Source organism: Perca fluviatilis, chromosome 22 (assembly GCF_010015445.1).
Source record: "Perca fluviatilis chromosome 22, GENO_Pfluv_1.0, whole genome shotgun sequence".
NCBI classification, from domain to species: domain Eukaryota; kingdom Metazoa; phylum Chordata; class Actinopteri; order Perciformes; family Percidae; genus Perca; species Perca fluviatilis.
This window is the reverse complement of record NC_053133.1, coordinates 11,423,543-11,445,755: the sequence shown is the minus strand read 5'-3', so window position 1 is coordinate 11,445,755 and position 22,213 is coordinate 11,423,543. Positions and strand designations below refer to the sequence as shown.

At 38.1% G+C, this 22,213-nt stretch overlaps 1 protein-coding gene across 1 annotated transcript; it reads right to left on the bottom strand.

Annotated features, from left to right (window-relative positions):
- Positions 1 to 19,802, bottom strand: LOC120552213 (TLC domain-containing protein 4-B-like). The gene is made up of 7 exons (XM_039790048.1): positions 19,464 to 19,802; positions 14,608 to 14,777; positions 13,143 to 13,232; positions 11,043 to 11,101; positions 10,655 to 10,749; positions 4,835 to 4,908; positions 1 to 4,511 (listed from the first exon to the last, which is right to left on the bottom strand). The coding sequence occupies exons 2-7, from the start codon at positions 14,760 to 14,762 to the stop codon at positions 4,193 to 4,195; spliced, it is 792 nt and encodes a 263-aa protein (XP_039645982.1). The 5' UTR covers positions 14,763 to 14,777; positions 19,464 to 19,802; the 3' UTR covers positions 1 to 4,192.
- Positions 19,803 to 22,213: the final 2,411 nt, after the last annotated feature.

Genomic DNA, 22,213 nt, shown 5'->3' with positions numbered 1-22,213 from the left:
TCAGTTAATTTGGTATTTATTGTAAAGAACAAATGAAGATGACAAATATTTCCTCTTCTCCAATACATTCATAGAATGTCACTAAACACTCCACCTACTCGCATCTCTCGCCCATACAACATTCAGAACAGAAACACCAACACCAGTTTACCAAGCTGACACCATGTGTTCTATCACCATAGCATCTGCTTTGTTTTGGGTCTACTTCTGTTGAAATTAATAAATTAAAGACAATGGTACGCTTATAAAGCAAGATGCTCATAGGATTAATGTTAATTTGCACCGTCCAGATTGTTATAGACTGTGCTGATTATTAGTGTTCAAGTATTCCCTTTATGATTATTTCTGTGCTGGATATTATACTAATTACCTGCTTTATGACATTCAGTAACACTTAATAACATCACTAATAACTGGTAAATTGATAATTAATTAAACTTAAGTTAATAGTTTACTGTTAACAATTAAATAATTAATGTTCACCAATTATTAGTAATGCTATACGCTATGCTATTTTAACTGTTAACAGTTTATTGTTGCACACATGATGACATTTATAGAGTAGGCTATATTAAGTATTGGTTAATGATTACCAAATTATTCGTAAACCTTTAAGAAAGAGTTTGTAAACCGTCAATAAACATTATTTGGATGGCTATTGCAACTGGTGATTATAATACCTTGTTAACGGTTAACACTAATAAATACTTTGTAAAGCATCTATAAACATTATTCAGATAGCAATTATCAGTGCACACAATCAAATAATCATCTTTTATGGATCACCAAATTAATGTTACTTGGTGCTTTATAAACCACTTATTAACCATTAACTTATTATGATAAGCATGAGTTGCAACGTTATAATACTTTCCAAAAAAAATTATCTATTGACATTAAAGTATTAACTATCTACATGTATGAACTAATTCTTTTTTGGCACTAAACTACTGATACAATAACATAAATAATAGCATTACTAATCATTAGTAAACATCCTAGATCATAATTTCACTGTTAACCGTAAAATGATTATTAACTAACATTTAATTTATCAATTTACCATTTATTAATGATGATTATTGTGTTACCTGATGTCCTCCTTACCCTTATTGTTATCATGTGTGGATTACATTATGTGGCACAGTACAAGAATAACGTTTAAGTAAACATTATATACATGTACTAAGAAAAGGAAAAGAACAAAACTTGCAGTCTTGCAAATGTATATGCTATTTTGTTTACAGTGCAATCCCCATGCAATACCACATGCAGTTATAGAGGGTGCATGAAGAAGACCATATTGACCATGCATACAGAGCCAGCCCTGATTCTAATAGAAGTGGTCTGCTGTCCTGAACCCCTTGCATGATTTCCATTTAATTCCAGTGAAATATTAACACAGCCTGACTCTTTTTCTAGATGTGAGATATAGCAAACATCCACCCAAATCCATCGTGGTCCAAACACAATGCCTATAATCAAACGGCATAAGTGAAAGAAGTCTTTCACACTGTTTTACCACGCCCAACGACACAGAGCCTTATCATACTGTGACTATCAGCTACAGCGTGCAGAGAGATGGTTATTTGAACAGAATTGGTCTGAACCACCAAATCATGCTTGCAAGTTGGCACTGTTGTATGAAAATGCTAATGGCTATGAAAAAGAAAGAGTCTTTTGGAGTAGTAATGGCTAAAGCGCTGGCAGAAATACGTAAATCTTTAAAATTGTAACAAAAGCACTAAAACAACCAGCCGTACTCTTGGTTTTACATTTGGAACTATGACAAAAGGCCAAACAATCACATTAGACAGGCATCAGACGTGGAACACATATTTCAGTGTTAATGTTCAATGTTAACGAAATATTTTTAAAAAGGCAACAAAATAAAATGCTGAATATAGCAAGGCGTATACTTTCAAAACTAGCAATCCCTGTTTGTGTTTCACAAAACATTTGACAGAAGCTTTCGATGTACAGCTCATATAAAGATACATTTACAATGAAAATTCAAGTACACATTTCATAAATCATCGAGAAATCGCAAAATCTAATTTGAACAAATTTGACATGGTCTTAAAAAAAACAACCTTCGAACAGATTTGTGTTCAGTGTTGTACGACGAGTAACTACTTTGTCAGTAGAATGATGAAAACAATTAAAATGTGGAAATCTTTAAAACCTTTCCATATTCCTGTCCACTGAAAACAAAACACAATCCCTGTACCAATCTGAATAAATATGGATTTTCACATTATGTTTCACAGCTATACTGAAATCAAATGTAAAATGAGACAGAAGCTAATGTGCTAAAACAACTACAACATATTTGTTTCACATATACAGAACTACTGCTACTTGAAACAGTCTTTGATTTGACATAAACTTAAATCTGAAGAAACAAAATCAGTCAAATGGATGTACTGAAATCATGTACTAGTTTTAACTTGCTGGCTAAAATGTCCAAATTCTTCGTGGTCAAAACACACAGCAGCAAGCAGCTTGTTGGCAAATGTTGCCTGTGGGTAAATTTATATAGTCTGTGCCTAAAAAGATATCACAAATAGGAAGTGTGAATAGTAAATAAACACCTGATGCTGGAGACCTAAAGGAGTGTCAGATCTCCCACCAGCCCTCCTAGCATACACCAACATTTCAAAGCAATTGCTCTTTGTCTGCACTGTTTTTTTTGTTTTTTTTTTAAAGGTTTGTCTGCGACACGGATTTCAAATCAGCACTCCAGATGTGTTTCACCCCTTAACATGCATTGCACAATGTGAAATAATATAATATATCAGCTCCCACAAAACAGGGTCAAGTTGTATACATATTTAATCACGAGGATTTAAATATCGACTGAAAACTGTTCTGCCTCAATATTAAGGAAAACTAATGTTAATGCTTTGCTTAATGTCAGCGTACAAACAGAGCATTGACATTCAGTTTACCTTTTTTCACATTTTAAGGTACTCCGCCATCTGTCTCCCTTTTATCCAAATCAGTATCTTTAATTGTACTTTTAAAAACCCATTTGCCTCGACCCCAGCAAAACAAAACAAAAAACAGACTACATACAGCTTAACAATGCCTGTTTAACCCTATATTATACTGTATAAATCAACAACAAATGCAACCTCATGATATTCCAATGCATGTCCTAAAAGGCTGTTTTTTAAATGAATTCTAAGTAATGACAACAAAACTGTCGGTGTGTCCACATGATACAAGCCTTCTGTGATTGCGCACCACCCCCACCCCTCCTCAACGCAGTTGCTAGTAGTCAAGGAGGACACGGAGAAGAAAAAAAATGACGGACTCTTCAGAAGAGGTAATTATCTTCTCTTGAGTTTTTGTGCGCAAAAGTCGCTGGACAACACAATCTTCTAAACAAAGCCATACTGAGAAATACAGAGAGAGTTGTGTGGAGCTGATGGTCTTAATTAGCATTTGGCAATGGCTTGAATATAATTGACTTTAATATTAAAAAGTTACGCACTAAAGATTTAACTGAATGACAGTGGGTGAGTGATGAACTGATTTATCCATACTTATTCTTATCTGGATTGCACTTGATGTAATCCCATCTTGTGTCAGTCAAGTCCCTGCAAATTTACCTCAGGATTTACTGAGGAAGAAGAGATGCTCGACCCTTCTCCTCAACAGGCATCTGACAAATGAGGAATCATTGAGGAATCACTGAATCGCTTTAACAGGTTCCCTCAAATATTTGCATCACCATCAACATTGACTCATATTTCATCATTTGTATTGTGGGACTCAGGCAGCAGTAATAATAATTATTAAAAAAAACATTTTACTTTTGTTGAACACTACTTATGTAAAGAACGGTAAACTTTTTGACAATTTGTGGTTGGGTTTAGCAGTCCGTTGTCCCAGAACGAACACTTTAGTGTAGTGGTAAATTGTTCAAGAGAAAAATAAGTGGCCATGCACACAGAGTATTGCTAAGAGGTCATTTCATGGCTTAGGGGTGGCCAGTTAAACGGTCCATCGGTACATCTCAACGCCTGTTCAAAAATCTCAAATTTCCCTCATTACATTCGGTCCTGTGATATCACTCGTCCCAGGTGTGACAGTAAGTGTCCAAGCTGCTGCTCTACAATGCACTGAGAGTGACATCATTTTGTCTCTGTTGTGGCATTTCCTCACCACTGACACCCCAGTTCCCTTAATCCGTCTTCCCATTCTCCTGAGGCGCGCAGGCTTTGCTCTGGCGTGCCGAGCGCAGCACCTTGTAGCAGCCGCGGGCGATCTTATGCATCCACATAATGTTCATGATGTCCAAGCAGATACTGGAGCCGATCCAGGCTACACGGCCACCCCAGGGCACCAGGTAGAAGGCCTCAGTGCCGTAGACCACATACATACGAATGTAGTAGACTGGCATGACGGCGATGCGGACCATGAAAAAGACTACTGCCATGGCAACACCATTCGCCATGTTGGGCCGGGACGACTTGGGATAACCTAGTACCTCAAAGAACCAGCTAAAAACACAACACATAGTTAAGAAAACAGTGTTTCTAGCAGGATACAGATGTAAATATGTGTAAGACAACATCAAGTAACTAACAGTTACAGGTCTTGTCTAAAGTATGTTTGCTATGATTTGATCCAGATAAAAGGTTTAAAAAGGATTTGGAATCAAATAATCTAAGCACAAAGAGAACATGCAAGAAGCAGTGGATTACCTTAATGTGATTTAAATTCCTAAGAATTAATACAACTTCTGACATCTCTAGAATTGTTGTAAATTGAGCTCCAACTCTGAATTTCTACGACCCAAAGCAATTAACAAGCAGGTACATACCGCTGGTTCACACATGGTGTAGAAAACTCAGCAAGCAGACGGAAGTTAGCAAAATAAGGCAACATTCCTTCACCCTGGAAGAACAAGGTAAGAACAGGAAGACAACGAAACATGAAAGGGACAAAAACAAGGCAGCGAGTCATTTGAATAAGCAGGCATGAAGCTCATGTGCCGCCTGCACAGTAACTAGGTGTAAAATACGTCTACAATTTCAAGGCATCCTCCAACATATGATATTTCAAGATATACTTTTACTTTGTGGCGAAGTCTAAAACTAGATGAAGTCCTTACCAAATATAGACCTATTTGGCAAATCTAACAAAAGAGCCTTCTCCTTCAGGGCACACAATTAGTCTTTAGCCAAAATTAGACTGGTCTTTAATTTCCCTTCCTAATGACTCATTCTTCTCATCTAATGCAAGCAGAAATTCCTCCTTACTATAAAAGGAGCACAAAGAACTAGTGATGTGGAAAATAACCGATCAAAAAGGGTACATTTTTGAGGGAGCATGAATGTGCTGACCACATTCTATGGCAATCAATGTGTTTAATTATTACATATCTTGTATGTAATGTTGACATTTTTGCTTGTGAATGGCACAATTGTCAAAAATTGAAATGGTTTATCCTATTAGCAGTAGGAACATATTTAGGGTTCATCCTCTAGAAACCATGAACACCCACAGTTAATGTAATGGGCTTTAGAATGTTTTGAGATACCTTATAAATTAAGTGTCAATCTACTGAAAACATTTTACAGCAAATTATCCCCTAGGAACCATGAATATTAACTTCAAATTGAATGAAAATATGGCCAGTAAGTCTAGACATAAACACTAGAGAGACAGATTTACCAACCAACACTGGGCTCGCTTCTAGTGACACAAGACATGGAATTTGCTCATATTTAATATCAGTGAATGAGCAACATCTTGATCATTTGGTCTTTGAAGAAACGCAAAGGGCAACATGCAAGAATGCCCACATAAAGTGAAGCGGTATTGCATTTATTAAGGTCACAATCACTAATGCATCCTTGTACCAAACTACGTATATGCCAACTACAGCTAACTCACATTTTATGTCTTTTCATCCAGAGAGCAGAAAAACATACTGTGAAGACCACACAACATCTCAACATTGAAAAAGGTATTGAGCAAATTTCAACACAGCAAAGGTTGAAAAACATACAACCATACATACATACATACATACATACATACATACATTTAGCCAGCCACTATTTAAAAAGGAGCAATCAGAAGCCATGCAGAGTAAAAAAGCGATATGCTTAACTGCCAAACATGTCATTGATTAGAAGATCAGGGCCTGAATTCCATGTGTATGAGATCATTTTTAGCAAGTTTGTACCTAAGCTCAAAGCTGAATTATTAGTGCTTGAAATTATTCCAAATGAAACGAACAGTGTCTGTATTATTACCTGATCAGAATAACAGAATTGCCCCTGGTCTTTAAATCTGGATGGAAGCCCCTATGAAGCTTTTTCATTGATCCCACTATAGGATAACCTTACATAGCTTTATTTCCATTACACATTTTCACTTGCTGCTAAATAAAATGAAGATGATCTTACAACCAAGATGCTTCAGGATACCCCCATCTCGAACACCTTTGAGCCGGCCTACCTCGCTAAATCAACTTTTGGACATCAAGCACTCAGATTAAAATGGTGTTCAAATTGTGCCATTAGCCAAATACATTTGAATGAAGTGTTCTGACTGAAATACTATATTATAGAGACCGAGCGCTGTAATTTGCATCCTAATATTAACTGCAATTAATATTGTTTGAGTTTGACTTATGAGTTCCAAAATTGTATGTTGTTTCTAACTCCTGACCATACAAATTCAGAACATGAGTCAAACTCAAAATGAAGAGAAAAATCACAGCATTCAATTTCATTAAAAGACCCTCAAAGAACACGTAGTTCAAGATAATTTGGCTAGCAGCTTACTGAATGTAAAAAAAAAAAGACTTACCTTCAGGGCTGAAACAAAAGCTGGCCATTACAACATACTTACTATGCGACACAAACAGGGTACATCTGCATTGCAGTTTTTGTACCCTGTGATTGTGAACTTCCCACCTAGCATGAGCATGCTAGTACCTCTAGGAACTGGTAAGTCCATACTGTGACTGGGTATCATATCTGCTCAGTGCAACACAACAGCAATAGTAGCAGACAAGACAGGAATGGGGAAGTCCCCCATCTAGATCAAGATCTGCTCTGGGTTTTTAAATGACACACAACCCTTTTGATAGTTTTTGCATGAACGGGGATGACACAACCCGACTTGATGTTGGTAGTTTTTGCATGTAAGGTTTGAAGAGGGGCTATTTATGTTAATGTCAGCGGAGGACACAGACACGGACAGACAGATATATTAGAAGAAAAAAAACAACAAAAAATACATGTCACCACAATTAAAAGGAAATTAAAAGCAACACTTACGACACCGACAACAAAGCATGCATCTAATTCAAATATTTACTCAACAGTTATGTTATCTTTTTGATTAAGTTGTACTTGAAGGTTAAAAACACACACACAAAATACAGATTATGCTGCTATTAAAAAAACCATCAAAACACTGTTTTGACCAAGACATTAGTGACTGATTAATAAATTATCAAAACATACGAACAAGCTCATGACATTAAGCTGATTTGAACTTCTTTTTTTTTTTATTTTATTTTTTTAAATACAGGTTTCCCAAATAAGTCGATTCAATTAGGCCTTGATTTGGCTGTGTGCCTCAGGGTTTAATATTCGTATTGAGTAGGTGGAATTTATTGTGTATTTGACATTCAAACTTTCACATAAACACACCCAAGACATTAACTAAAAATACTTTGACAACGTATGACATGTTTGACTAGGTACAAAACTAAATTAAATGAAAACGACATCAAGGGCTAACCACTTTTATTGTGGTTTTATCGCAAACGTAATATGCTTCACAATGTGTTTTCTACCACAGTTGACTAACACGGAGCATTCATTGTGTTATCCCACATGACCGAGGAAACAGTCATGAGTGTCCAGTAACAGTATGGCCTACTTTGCCTCATTTACCTAATTGTTTTTTTTAGATACAGGGGCTTGCTCTGTTTCTCCAAATGAAAGGCTGGATTTACAGTCAGTTATAAATCATATTTTTATTCCAACAATGTGACACTTGTGTTTTAATCGTATTATTGTTTAGACACAGAAAAGAGGAAAAGTAATATTCCTCAATAACAATGCAATGAAGACAGACCAAAAAAAAAAGGATGCTAATATGATATGTGTCACATTAAAGAAGAAAAACAAATCTGCAAATACAGCCAGTAGACAGGGGTAAGATGTGAATCTGGACTGCAGGGTTTACACTAAACATGTGGTTGAAACCAAATGTCCATAGTGCTTTACTGCTTTTTACTAAGATTTCCTAATCATTTGCCAATGGCATTGTAAAAAAGTATGGGGACTCAGGCAGAGCAATGCCTTATGTCCTTTTGCATTCCCCCCTGTATATAAAATACAGAGCATGTATTATAGGGGAACAAACTGAATTCCCTGTAAGTTTGCTTAACTAAAATAAAATGAGTATAACAGGTAAGAGCATCAACACCCGTACACCTGACAGAATACATTCAACATGGTATTAGAAAAAGGGCCTGGCTATGTGGTGATGCACTATCATATTTGAGTCATGTTGCTGACATTATTATGAGTGGCTTTGTCAGTTTTCCCTCGTCGGGGAACATCAGGAGGGGTTTAAGGAAGAGAAAGAAGAGGCAGAGCTAGGCTCTGGCACAACAACAGACAGGTAGAAGGTAATGTAAGTAGGCAGGGAAGTCATTATTTAAAAAAAAAAAAAAAAAAAAAAAAAAAAAGAGTTAAATACTGTTTGTTGGCATGCACAGTAACAAGAAAAGGAACCCTGCCTGTGTAGAATGCTTTAGAACTGCAAACATGCACACAGTGGTTACAGTTTAGCATTTAGCTGCGCTAAGCTCAGAAAAGTCCAGCTTACGTCAGATTCACACAACATTAAAAGGGGGTCAGTAACACAAACAGAAAGCATAGAAATAAGGGCAAGGTGAGGGGGAGGGGGTCATCAGCCAGTACCATCATTGAGCATTCCATGCAAAAAATACCATAGTCATTCATTTCTATACTAATTATCAACAGATCCTGGCGACCTAGTGGGTTTCAGATTGAACCAAGAGTGAACAACACTTTCCAAAAATGCAGAGGACACTAAACTATCTCTATATCTAAGATATCTTTAAGAGCCAACTGTATACTAGTGATGCAGCAATAACCAGTAAGTTAATAATTAGTACTTCCGATAAGTTGTGCATTATCAAGACAATGCCCACCACAGTTGATTTCGCAAAAAAAATTATATAGAATGAATCTAATAAAGCCGTCACACCAAATACCTGATTTGGTTTATTATGGGAGACAACCATTATCTTCTTTTGATAAGAGGGCTTTTACAGTGCAGCTCTAACAGCTGCTTAACCTAAGTGAAATGTCAAACCCTTGAAACCTGCAGTTATAAATGTTGCTCTTGCAATCCTCAGAAAAGCAACCACTTAATACTTACGCATCTTAAAGGGTAATTTCGGGTTTTTTTTCAACCTGGACCCTATCTTCCTATGTTTTTGTTTGTAAGTGACCGATAGAAACAACAATTTTTAAAATTGGTCCAGTATTAGGCATGAACACTGTAAGCGGCAGCCACAGACGGGCTGCAATGTAACCCTATGGGGCAAATGTTCAGCGGCAGTTTGGTCCACTAAAAGTGCTTTTTTTTGGCCAATGAAAGGCTTAGATTATTATTTTAAGTGTCGGGCAACATTATGAATAGGATCTCTATGGAGACAGGCCTTTTTAAAACCTCTTTAAGACCTTTCTGTCTAACCAGAAACAGCTCTGAGTTCGCTAGTGCTAAACCCACCAGACTCCATTTAAAAAAAACAATACTTTTAGCGTGCATAGAACCAACATATTTTCATATGTAAATCGGTAAACTATGTGTTTATTTGAACCAAAACTAGCTTTTCATAGTTTTATTTAGTTTCCGTCGACTTTGAATTAAGTGTATTTTACAATGCTAAAATTACTGTTTATTTACATTGAGTCTGGTGGCTTTAGCCATTACAATTTCGAGGATGTTTTTATGTTTTAAAAAAGGATTGTACTCTTTAACAGAAAGGTCGACCTCCTTAGAAATCCTTTCCATAATGTTGTCAGACACTTAGAATATTAATCTGAGCATGTCAACGGCAAAACAAGCACTTTTGTGAAGGTAAATACAAGCTGCACAATTGCCCATAAACCTACATTGTAGTTTGTTTCGCCACTGCCAACTGCAGCGATCTTGCTTAATACTGGATCAGTGTCAAAAATGGTGGTTCCCATCAGTCACTTACACACAAAAACAAAGGAAAATAGGGTTCCAGGTTAAAAATAATTGTAGTTTCCCTTTAAGATCGCCAACACCTCATTTCCACTGAAAGCATGAAGCCAAAGTGGTGGACTTTAAACAACTAAAAGGTTTCCTTATCTAATGTGTTTGTACAGTTTGGGGTGAATCACTTGTCGCACTTGCTGACTTTGCCCTGTGCATATTTAACTAACCTATATGAGCTGCATGGATGCATGGGGACAGTCCTGGACACATACTGAATGCTAATGCTAAATGAGGCAAAAGACCCAGCTCGAGAAGGATACAGCTGTTCACCCTTGGTTGTCTCCTTCCCATCTTGCCTGCACGCTCTGCTATTGGACAATAGGGCACTCACCAGTACATAGTAGTAAGCATACAACGCTGCCAGATGGTGAACTACAAAAAACTTGTCGCCTATCGCCTTCCAATAGAAAAATATTAGCAGCAGATCTGAAAAACAGAAGTACAGGGGAAAGAGAAATAACATGTCATTAGTGCAATCCAAACATTTAAAGTACACTGATAAAGACCATGCTGTAAACTTTAAATACTTTATTTTAAAAATGTCAATGTGTCTGTTATTTTATTTCTGACCAGCAGCTGACACACACAGTAGGGCCCAGACTCTACAGAGTCATCTAAGCATTACGTTTATCACATCACATCACATCACAAATTACGTGCATGTTCTTTTGGTCTCACTTTCACAAACGTTACCTGGGTAAACTGTATGTTTGTCTTACCAGATATGAGGTAGCCTGTTGTGATGGCAACATTAGTCTTCACCAGCGTAGGATCTCCCCTATTGAAAAAAACACATTTGGTTTGACTGGGATTTGTGGGATTCCCTATATGTAGGTGTTGAAAATGTCGGACTTTAGTGACACCTAGTGGTCATATCAAAAAAGAAACTTAGGTGGGCAGCACCTGAATGAGTAAACCACTTCCAAACTGGCAGGGGATTTCCCATTTCTACCAAGCAGAGGTGGATTTCATCTGTAAACCCTACCCACTTTGTTGTTGTTGTTGTTGTTGCTATAGATAGACTTAATCCATCCCCTTGCGGTGGAACCTATTGGACCACCTGACCTTATTTTGGTAAAAATATGTACGGTAGTGAACAAGGAGAGACAACTCATCTTCATCGTGACTCGGGGACAGAGGTCTCCCGTCGGGCAATGTTCCAGATTAGGTGGGTATGAAAGGCGGCGTCCGCAGCCGCTTGCGATCCCATATCTTCGCGAGAGGGATAAAAAGGCGCATAGGAAACATAAACCTTGACAAAATGATATAGGACCCCGCCAAATCACAAACATGTCCCTGTAACACTTAGTTTTGTATGAAACCGCTCAGTGATCACTCTTCTCGCACAATATACGTCCCCTTGCTTTCTGCAAGGGGGACGTATATTTTACCTAATGCGTTTTAAGCCGAGAAGCAAAATATAGCGAGTTAGAACCGTTGCTCATGTGTGCAAACGTACGTACGAACGTTACATCCCAGTATAAAACACACAGGCATTGTTGCTTCAGCAAGACGTCACTTACGTGAAACTGAGACGACGGACATCATAAGTGTAATTCATGGCTCAATTCAAACAGAATTAAATAATTGTTTGTCTCTCGCTGTTCAATACCATACATATTTGTTCCAAGAAGGGTAAGGCTAAAATGCCCAAAAAATGATCTTTAAAAAAAAAAAAAATATTTGTTTCAAGAAAAGGTCCCATGGTGGTCTACCGGAAGGGAGACTTTGCCTCTCTATGCCTGTCATGCTTTCCATGCTAGCACAGCACATTAATAAGGGTGGAAGATTTACCGCTCAAAATTCTTGGTAATTTTATATAACAATGGCTGTCTGATGTAAAATCAGAAACACAAGCAGGTTTCTCTTTTCCAGATTTTATCAGCTCTAGCTAGCTAGCAAGTTAGCACTAACTCATTGAACTGGCTGAAAACTCTGTCTCCTGTTGACTTTATAGTAATTTTAAAACGAGAACCATGCAAAAAGATCTTAAATATGCACATGATGGCTACATGCACAATATAATGCTAAGAGACTAAAGCTTAAGCTACATGTCAAGATCCTCACAAGTTGATGATCCATGTAGAAGACATGGAAATAAAAAGCAGCACTGTTCTTGTATCGCCAGACAGCTTATCCACTCTAATGTTACAGTATTCTGAAAATAGAATAGAAAATATAGAAATAGAAATGTTATTTAAAACATAGCGCAATTACATTTTTGGCTTTCTTGTTCATATTTATAAACAAGGTGGTTCACTTTGCAAGGGAACTAACACGTTTTGTAACACTGGGCTTGGCTAGCAGTGTTGGAGTGCTAATGTTATCCTCAACTCTGATATCGGCATGTCTTGGCTCCCACAGTTCCCACAGTTCTAAAAAGGGGCCCTAACGAGTCTAAACCCACATAATAATGAGGTTAGCTATATGCTAACGTTAACTCTTGGCCCTGGAAGTAATGCTAGGTTACTACAGTAGGTGGTCAGCTAATTAGCCGGACATTCTTACATTTAAAGCTTACATTAAAGCAAGCTGCTTAAACCATTTCTTACACTTTTGCTCTTGTGCGGTTGGTTTTGGAAAGGGTAGAAAATATAGACCATCCTCAGAACTTCTTGTATAACTAGAATCCCTCTAACTAGAACCCCATGCAGCCCACTCCAACAGGTCCAAAGCTTGACAGACTTTCTGTGCCTGCTGTTGCTAAGCTACGACTGGACACTCTGGCCATCTGTGAAAAAAAGCTAGCACACTATAAAATCCCCCAAAAGTCTGGAAAGTAAAAGTTGAAAACATGCAATTCACTGCCAAACACTCACCAGACTGGGTCTTCATTGACGGCATCATCAAAGAACAAGATGTAGAGACAGAAGATTCCCACCAACAGTGCGTGAAACGTTGACACCGTCCTGAAATGGAAACACACACAGCCGTGATGATCTAGCTACTTCGGTCTGACAAGGGCAGTACTGAAACGTCTGAGATTTTGTGTTCAATATGCTTGCCAATATTTTAGGATGCCTATTGTCAGCTGGCCGGGGACTACAGCTGGAAATTAGCCATTGAGGCTAAAGCTGCTCCTTTTACTGTATAGTTAATTAAAGGGGACTGTACACGACATTATAAACTAATAAACTAAACTAAAAGGAATAGTGAGTATTTATTCATGTAAGGTGCCTCAGAGCTGCTCTGTGGTTTACAGTGCTCCGATCACGGCTGCAGCGCACACAGATTCAGACCAATTAGACTAAGAGATTAAACACTGCTAAAGGGTCAGGCAGAGCAGCACGAAGTCACAGTCAGACAGTCAGACAGTTCTCAGCAATCAGTCAGTAGGACACATTAACAGCCACACTGACTGGAAGACTGTTCCAATAGAATTCATTAAAGTCATGGGCATCAACAAGGATCCCCATAGCCTGGATTCATCAACCCACTAATCGTTCATTTTCATTTTCTCATAAACCCTGTGACCATTTCAATTTCACAAGTGCTCTCATGAGTAATAAAGTGAGTATGAGAGAAAATGAAAATGAGTGATTCATGCAAGTTGGACAAGGCTGGATCCCTTCAAACACTTGTCCCTGCTGAATATCTGATGGCCTTCGATCTACAGTACCGCTTTTGCTGTTCTCATAGTGCTTAAAAGATCACGGCAGCCTGCCTGTCTCACTTAAGACACAAACACACTCCATCTTTTCGCTCCAATCTAGTTATTCTAGCCAGTATCTGCAATGTTCCCATAACAAGTTGGCAGTTGAAACAACACGACAACAGCTAACACTTGGCCATTGTTTGATCAAATTGGCTGTTCGTCAGTATAAACACTATGTCCCTGACTCATATATTATTGCATCAGTAAAATACCATGCCCAATAGGAACGACTGTGACATGCATGAAAACATGGTTGTACAAAACAACTTTTGTGTTTTGAAAAAGCACAGAAACATAAGGGAAAACTGTTTTTTTTATGAATAATTCAAAGACTGTTAAAACTTAGCATGGTTTTATTGTCAGTTGGAGATTGGTACTTGCTAAATCGACAAAAAGCAAAGTTTCCACCATGCTGCCGGCACCTTGAACCAGTGGCATGTAGAGCAAACATTTCAAAATGCACAATGCATCCCACTAGTGAGTCAGATACTAGTGTAACAGGAAATATGTGGGTGGACTGAAACAAACCCCCACTGGCCAACATGTGAACTGAGAGCAGGGTCACACACTGCTGTACACGGCATGTCAATATTCAGTCTCATTAGGATCTAAAGTTTATGTCGGGTCACCTTGAGTTCCATTCCACCTTCTGCTTGTCACTGAGACTGAGGAAGCTGGGGCTGATGCGCACGGACATCCAGGGGCTGACTTTGTGGAAGAGCCACTGGAAGGTGAAGAAACTGGTCACCGAGATGGTGAGAATAAGCTGGCTGAATGGGTCCATGGCCACCCAACCCCACTGTGGATAGATGGAGAGAAAAAAAAATGTTAGAAAGAAGAAGCCATGCTCGTTTTTTTCATTGCAAAATTCTGAAAACAACTACAATGCATCAAAAAAAATCACACCTGCCAATAGAAGGGTCGCCACTGGCCTTAACCAGACATGGTCTACCAAATACCGTCTGAAAAATGTATCCAGTTGTATTTATGACAAGCTGATGTATTACTTCCTGGGTCTGTGTTCCAGAGGATGTGTGGCTCTTCAGACAATACAAACGTATCAAGACACACTGCCTGTGTGCTGGAACCAGTCTTTGTGGTTTCACAGCTTCTAAAACCACACACACACCTTCACACAAAAACAAAAAAAATGGGCATGTTCCTCTTCCTCATCTACTACCCAGCAAACTGCCACATAAAAATGTCCTTTTTAACCCACCCTGGATTTTGTTTGCTTAAAAAAAAACAGTATAGGTCGCTATGCCCTACTTTACAACTTAACACAAAGCTACAGTATGTGTAATGCAAGTACATTCGGAGTGACACAAAACCCAGACTTTCCCTTAGTGTACTGCAGGGAAGAGTGTATCTCCAAATGAACATCCATTGTTAATGAGTGGCAATGTAATGACCCTTTCAGAGCAACTCATAAAGAGCTTACCGGACGTGCACACACCTGGCACAAAGTCGGTATACCGCTTTATATTTCTCTCTTACCAGCAGCTAAATGTTGTGTAAAGCACAGAACAAAGTACACAGGGCATTTATGACCATGCGCCAGAGACACTGTTTGCACCCACGAGCGTGTGCGTTTTAAACAACACCAAAATAACAACCTGTTTGATTATTAAATCAAATACAGACTCTGTTTTAAATAGACAAGTTAGTGACTGAATGAAACTTGGATTATCTAAGTGCACATGCTCCTGAGCTGTTGTGTTCACTGTTGCTGGTTGACATGTACACCAACATGCCGGAGGAGTTCAGTGAATGCTACACAGCAAAGTGCATTGTGGAGTGAAATACTGAGGGGAACAAATAGCTTTCTTTCAACTTTTGGAGGATCTGACGACATTACAAATATTGTGTGTGTGTGTGGATTTCTTTATTTCTTAAATTGGAGTTTACGTGACCCTCCGTCCCCTGTGGCAATTTTGCGCTTGAGTTGTATACACCATTAGTCAGAGCATCACTAAAGCTGCTCCATTATTTGGATTGCATTAATCCCACCATGTACAGAATTTTTATAAAATAAATAACAAAATAAATTGCCCTGCTTCTTTTATTGGTCTGGTATGTGTGTGATTTAATAACACAGTTCATGGGTGGATCATTATGACTAAATTAAGTGTCAGACCAAATACTATGATACCAATATACATCAAAATCACATTACAATATTTTTGGAATGCCTACTCGTGCTTTTTTTAAAAGAAATTTACAAAAAAAGTGACTTACAATAAAACCACAAAAGTAAAAATCCACATCCCAATATTACAACATTAAACCGATATATTGCACAGCTCTACTACATGCTAATAGTCATGGGAGACTGGTATCACAGTTTTGCAAATGGAAGCGTGTCAGCCTTGTGTTGGAAAATGTGAGTGGAACATGGCTGGTATAAAGGATGATCAGCATGGGATGGTTCAATAAAATCTATTTCATATTGATGCATTATTTACTCCAAATCTAAGCCTCGAAGTAACAGGATATGTAAAAGAACTCATGAATGCATAAAGCCACCTAAAGATATATTTTGTCCTTTCTAGTTGGATCAAAAGTGAGTTTCTATACAGTTTTTTTATTATCACTTTAGCACTAATTTCAGAACCTTGATGACATTTTTCAAAACTCTAGACACAAAACTCAACCAATGATCAAAATGCACATTTTTCAAAACTCTAACACTTGTTTCAATTGCTTGGATACAATACACATAAACCTAAGATCATTTGTTCATTTAACAAAGGTCACCTGTTCAATAAAAGGCAGGTCACCTGTTAACATCAAAGTACTATTTCAAAAAGCAATTCACACATTACATTTCAGATGATTGTCTATTCATTCCATTACAATCATCTAACTATCAATTGATACAACTGCTCAAAATGATAAGTAACTGTTGCATTACTCTTATTGCATAGTTGTATGGAAACAGACAAACAATATTCCATGTTTAGATCATCATTCTTTAATGTAATGTATTACTGTTTATCAGACACGGTTTCTATGCTCCCATGTACCACCTTTGAGACTATTTACATTATTGACAGTACTGCGCTGTATGCATGCAGGGCCTTGGAATTGCTTGTCCAATTCTGCCAACTCGTCACTGATGATTGAGTTAGAGAGATATAGTGAGAGATATAGTGAGAGAGAGAGAGAGAGAGAGAGAGAGAGAGAGAGAGAGATAGATAGATAGATAGATAGATAGATACACATATACACATATACACATATATATATATATATATATACATATATATATATATATATATATATATATATATATATATATATATATATATATATATATATATATATATATACACACATATATACTCATACCACATTGTTCGCCATGCCTGAAGGTTTTTTCCAAGATGTTTGGCTAATTGCAATGTAGATGACAACCTGTGGCCAAATCCACAAGACAGAGTTGATGAGATGTAGAATACAGTAGTCACTTCTTTGTTTTGCTTTTTAAAGTACTAGCAAGTTGAGGAACACTGCATTTGATGTTTTACAGTACTGTCTTTTCTTTTCTATTTCCTAGCTATTTATTTTTGCTTTGATTCAAATCAACCTATGTTGTGATTGTACTCTATTGTTTTTCATAACAATACATTTCAGATTTTGTTCAATGATTCCAATTTGTCTGCAGTATTCGCTCTACTACTGCAGTACTTTCACAGGGATGTATTTACATGTAGTACCATAATGAAACATGTATCAACTATTTTGTAATACAATATGACACATAACGATGACACAGTGAAACTATGTGTAGCTTGAGTGTGGGTGATCTAAAGTAACGTTTCCATGGTATTTCACCATAAATTAGTTTTTTGAACCAATGATTGTCCAAATGCAAGATTTCTTTAAAGATATGAATGCACAATGCAATGTTTGGAACATTGGCTTGTAGCCAGTAAATGTATGTCAGTGACAAAAGTCCACTGTGGCCACTGTGAGTCAAGGCCACTGAACTGTTTATTAGTGTCGCCTGAACTATTTGCATATGGACTGATTTGACTCGACGCCAGTTCTTGAAAAGAGGTCGAGTCAGTCAACATAAAGACATATTTACATCTCCCAAGCAAAAGAATGGAGTATATCCCAGTCCCGGCACAGGCATACTTAAAGAAAAACACACATTTCACTCCCTGGAGCTCTGGCCTTAGGTATTGTATACCTGCCTTTGTTCCTGCGTTACGCTAAAGAAATGTTTGAGGGCAAAAAAATAAAAAGTATACCTCAATGAAACAATTTAGCCAAGAAAAAGTCACCAGGGAACTGAAAAGGCCAATTCCTCAGAGTCCTCTCCTTTTGTCTGCCTGTGATGCATTAGCGGGCAGTGAGCAGAAGTACATAAATGTAGCATGCTGCAAGGCAGAAAGATTTTTTCTCATTGGAGGAATAATTCAAGAGTCCATACTGGGATTTTATCTGAAGAGATATCTGGATCTAAGTAGGACTACCTTCAGCCATTCTTACAAAGTGCACAGAAGGATTGTTTTGGGACACACGTTTATTGCATACCCTGTTGCCAAGGGCAAATAGTTACACAGGTCAACTTGAGGATACAGAACAGCTGAGACACCATGGTGAACCAAGCACTACCAGTGTCTCACAAAAAAAATCTGTGTTTTAACAAACACACTTCTGTTTCTTTGGCAGATTTATATATTTGAAAGCCCACACAAACACTGAGCTGCTTACACACAGGGCTGGATTTTATTAGCCTTAATTCAAGGTAGACCAGTTGTGATAAAGAAAAAGGGGACAGAAACTATAAACTCCAATCAAGACTCAAGCAAGGCATCACAACAGTCAATAATTTTTTGGAAAGCTCAATTTTCACAAAAGCAGATGTGCATATGTCAAAATGATATAATGTCTAAATGGATCTGGCTATAGCAGGGTATAAATAATGCCTTTAGAGGAATTAACTCCAACTATGCAGTGTTATTCAGAGCCCCACTAATATATTATTGTCTCAGCCATATAAGGATAGGTGGAATGTTTGGGTCAGCCTTTAAGATAGGCCACGTTTTCTGTGAAGTGACGTTTAAATCCACTCGACAGGACTGAAACAGGTTTTTCTTGTAAGATTGTTTGCCAGCTTCATGTCGGGTGGACTTCTCTTTTACGAGGAAACATAGACGCACGAAAATAACTATGTGCATGTGCATCACCGGGAACGCAAATCACAATCGATTGCCCAAAGCGAACGTCATCATAGAGGTATTCTGGTTTTCTTTAAAGCAAGGCATAGAACAATAACAACACACACACGCCGCACTGCATGGCCAGCTTCTGTTGTTGTAAAATAGCGTTTTTGGAAAAAAATAAAAATAACACTGGCCCTGTCGTGTGTGTGTGTGTGTGTGTGTGTGTGCGCGCGCGCGTGCGTGCGTACCAGCCATATGATATGACGTTATGGAAAGAGTGAAATGATAAGATTCCCAAATGGACCTACCTTATGACTTTCATTAAGATGATTTGACGCCTCACTCTCTCAACTGGTTATGGCTTCCAGTGTCGTTCGCGAAGCCGTGTATGTTGAGTCAACGACACAGCCATGTCGAGTCATTTTTGATAAACAAGCCCGCCTCTTGCTCCTGTCCACACACGCTAGCAACTTGTGGGGGATGCGACGGGGCTGGAGCTCCGTGTGTATGACAGCTTTGCGGTGTTTAGCGAGAATCCCATCCCACGCCGAACGTGCTTAATTGCAGAGGTGCAAATCATGCAGCTCGACGCTCGATTACAGAAACAACGGGGTGGGCGGTGGTGGTGTGTGGATGCTGGACGCTGGACGCCTTTTTTTTTTTTTTTTTTTTTTTTTTTTTTTTTTTTTTTTTTTTTTTTCTCTCTCTCTTTTTTTTTTTGCTCCTATAGAGATCAAATTACAGCTGAATTCTTAAAGATACACACACATGCACACTACCACAGTGGTCTGACTAAGAACTCTCACTGTGTCTATTTATAGCCCAGGCTTGGTGAACCGATCAGACAGGATCAGCCAGTAAAGCAAACTGCAGCCATGGCCTACTGGTCTAAAAATCAATGAATCCTCCAATGAAGGCCTTTAAATCTACTCCTTCACTGACACCATTACATCTTTTACATGAATCTCGTTTTGCCATGTATTAGTCACAAACAGATTAGGCTACTTTGTATGAATTGTTTGACAATCAGAGGCTGTGTGAACCTTGTCACTTATTGGGTTGTAATTCAATAAAAGGTTACATGCATTGTCAAAGGGGAGTTTTACAAAAGATAGAACAGCCATAGTGCACCATGTCCACCGACACATTATCAGAGCGGGCAGGTGAGCAAATCCAATATTTTTTACAGCCCAGATATGTGTCTAAATCACAATCAACAGAGCTACCACAAATTAAAACAGATCATGTCAAAATCGCCCGTCCCCAATACAGAATTCATTTAAAAGAGTATTTTTCACCATCAAAAAAGACCTGTCCTCAACCACCTCACTGCTGGAAAACATTAACTGACATCAGAGCAAGCATGAGTAGACAGAGTTAAACATGTTTAAAGTGCTCCTATTATGCTCATTTTCAGGTTCATAATTGTATTTAGAGGTTATATCAGAATAGGTTTCCATGGTTTAATTTTCAAAAAACACCATATATTTGTTGTACTGCACATTGCTGCAGCTCCTCTTTTCACCCTGTGTGTTGAGCTCTCTGTTTTAGCTACAGAGTGAGACATCTCACTTCTGTTCCATCTTTGTTGGGAGTCGCACATGCGCAGTAGCTAGGTAAGGACTACTAGCCAGTCAGAAGCAGAGTATGAGGGAGTGCCACACTAGCAGCTAGGCGAGCATTATAACGTGTGTTACAAAGTGACGCGCGTTTGTCACAGAAGTAAAGGCTGGACTACAACAGAGCTGTTTGGAGCAGTTTGTGAACAGCATTTTCTCTGGAAGATGGTTAAGTCCCTCTGGGGTGGACTTTGGGCTTTTTCACTTTGTAAACCTGTAACGTGCACAAAAAAAGATATATAACACAAAGGAAAGGGAAAAGCATAATATGAGCACTTTAACATATATATATTTTATATTATTGGTTGTTTGGCAGGTTTAGCAGGTCTTGCAGTTGTGATGAGCCCATTAAGAACCAATTAAAGACTCCAGATCAATTGTAGCTCTTTGCTAAGGATAATACTTCTCAATATCCTAATGGCTTGCTGAGAATTTCTGTCGGGCAATAAGCTTACCAGGCACTAAGAATCTTTATTATTTTCAACCCATTTCCAGGACAAAGGTCATGGCACGGCGGTTCTTCTCACAGCTGAGGACGATGCAGAGGTGTATAAAGTACTAGAGACCCAGATACTTGAGTAAAAGTACAAGTGCTCTATCAAAAAAGTGACTTGAGTAGAAGTAGAAGTGCTCTTTAAGCACAACACTTAAGTAGAAGTACTAAAGTATTCAAAAAATTTTGTACTTAAGTATTGCAAAGTATTTTAAAATGTACTACTCAAGTATTGAAAGTAAAAGTACAAGTATTGTGTTATTTAGTTATTCAAGAAAGCAGTCAAAAGTTTGAATATCATATTGTTTATATTATGTCAAATGTTTAGCCAAGTCTGTAGCCAAAGGAATTAACAAATATTAATTATATTAAAAATAACAAATATTAACAAATACTGAAATAAAATGTACAATTATCACACTGTGCAAGTAAAATGAACATCCTCTCCAGCACAGTAACGATTAAAGCCCCAAAAAACGTATCACACACTGGCTAGCTAGTAACATGTGTGATGAACAGGAAAGTTAGCAAGCTAGCAACATCCAGATAAACTAGCAGCTTCACATCACAGGGTCAAACGGTTAACATTCAGGACTCACTGCAGACTCAAACAACTCAGGAATAGATTACTCTGCTGCAACAATGGCTAAATAGAAAGAGTACAGACTTATATCGTCTCTGACTTCTGAACGGGCAACCGTAATGAAAAGAAACACGACGCGATCTCGGGGATTTCTTGCGTAAATTACATAATTAACTAACCTACACAGTCTCTGTAGTGTGAGGAATTCACAACAGTAACAAGTAACGATGCAGCCAAGGGGGTAAGCTTCGCTTCAGAACTCAAACCTCCTATGGCGCCATTTTGACGCTACAAAGAGATCACCTCCAGTTAGCATTCCACTGACTAGCATACATTTGACGCCACTTTGACAGCGAATAACTT

Coding starts and splice junctions, on each gene's coding strand:
- LOC120552213 (XM_039790048.1), bottom strand. CDS start 14,762: ATGGACCCATTCAGCCAGCTTATTCTCACCATCTCGGTGACCAGTTTC. Junction 13,233..14,607: donor AAGGTGGAATGGAACTCAAG/GTGACCCGACAT, acceptor TTTCCATTTCAG/GACGGTGTCAACGTTTCACG. Junction 11,102..13,142: donor GTCAATGAAGACCCAGTCTG/GTGAGTGTTTGG, acceptor TTTTTTCAATAG/GGGAGATCCTACGCTGGTGA.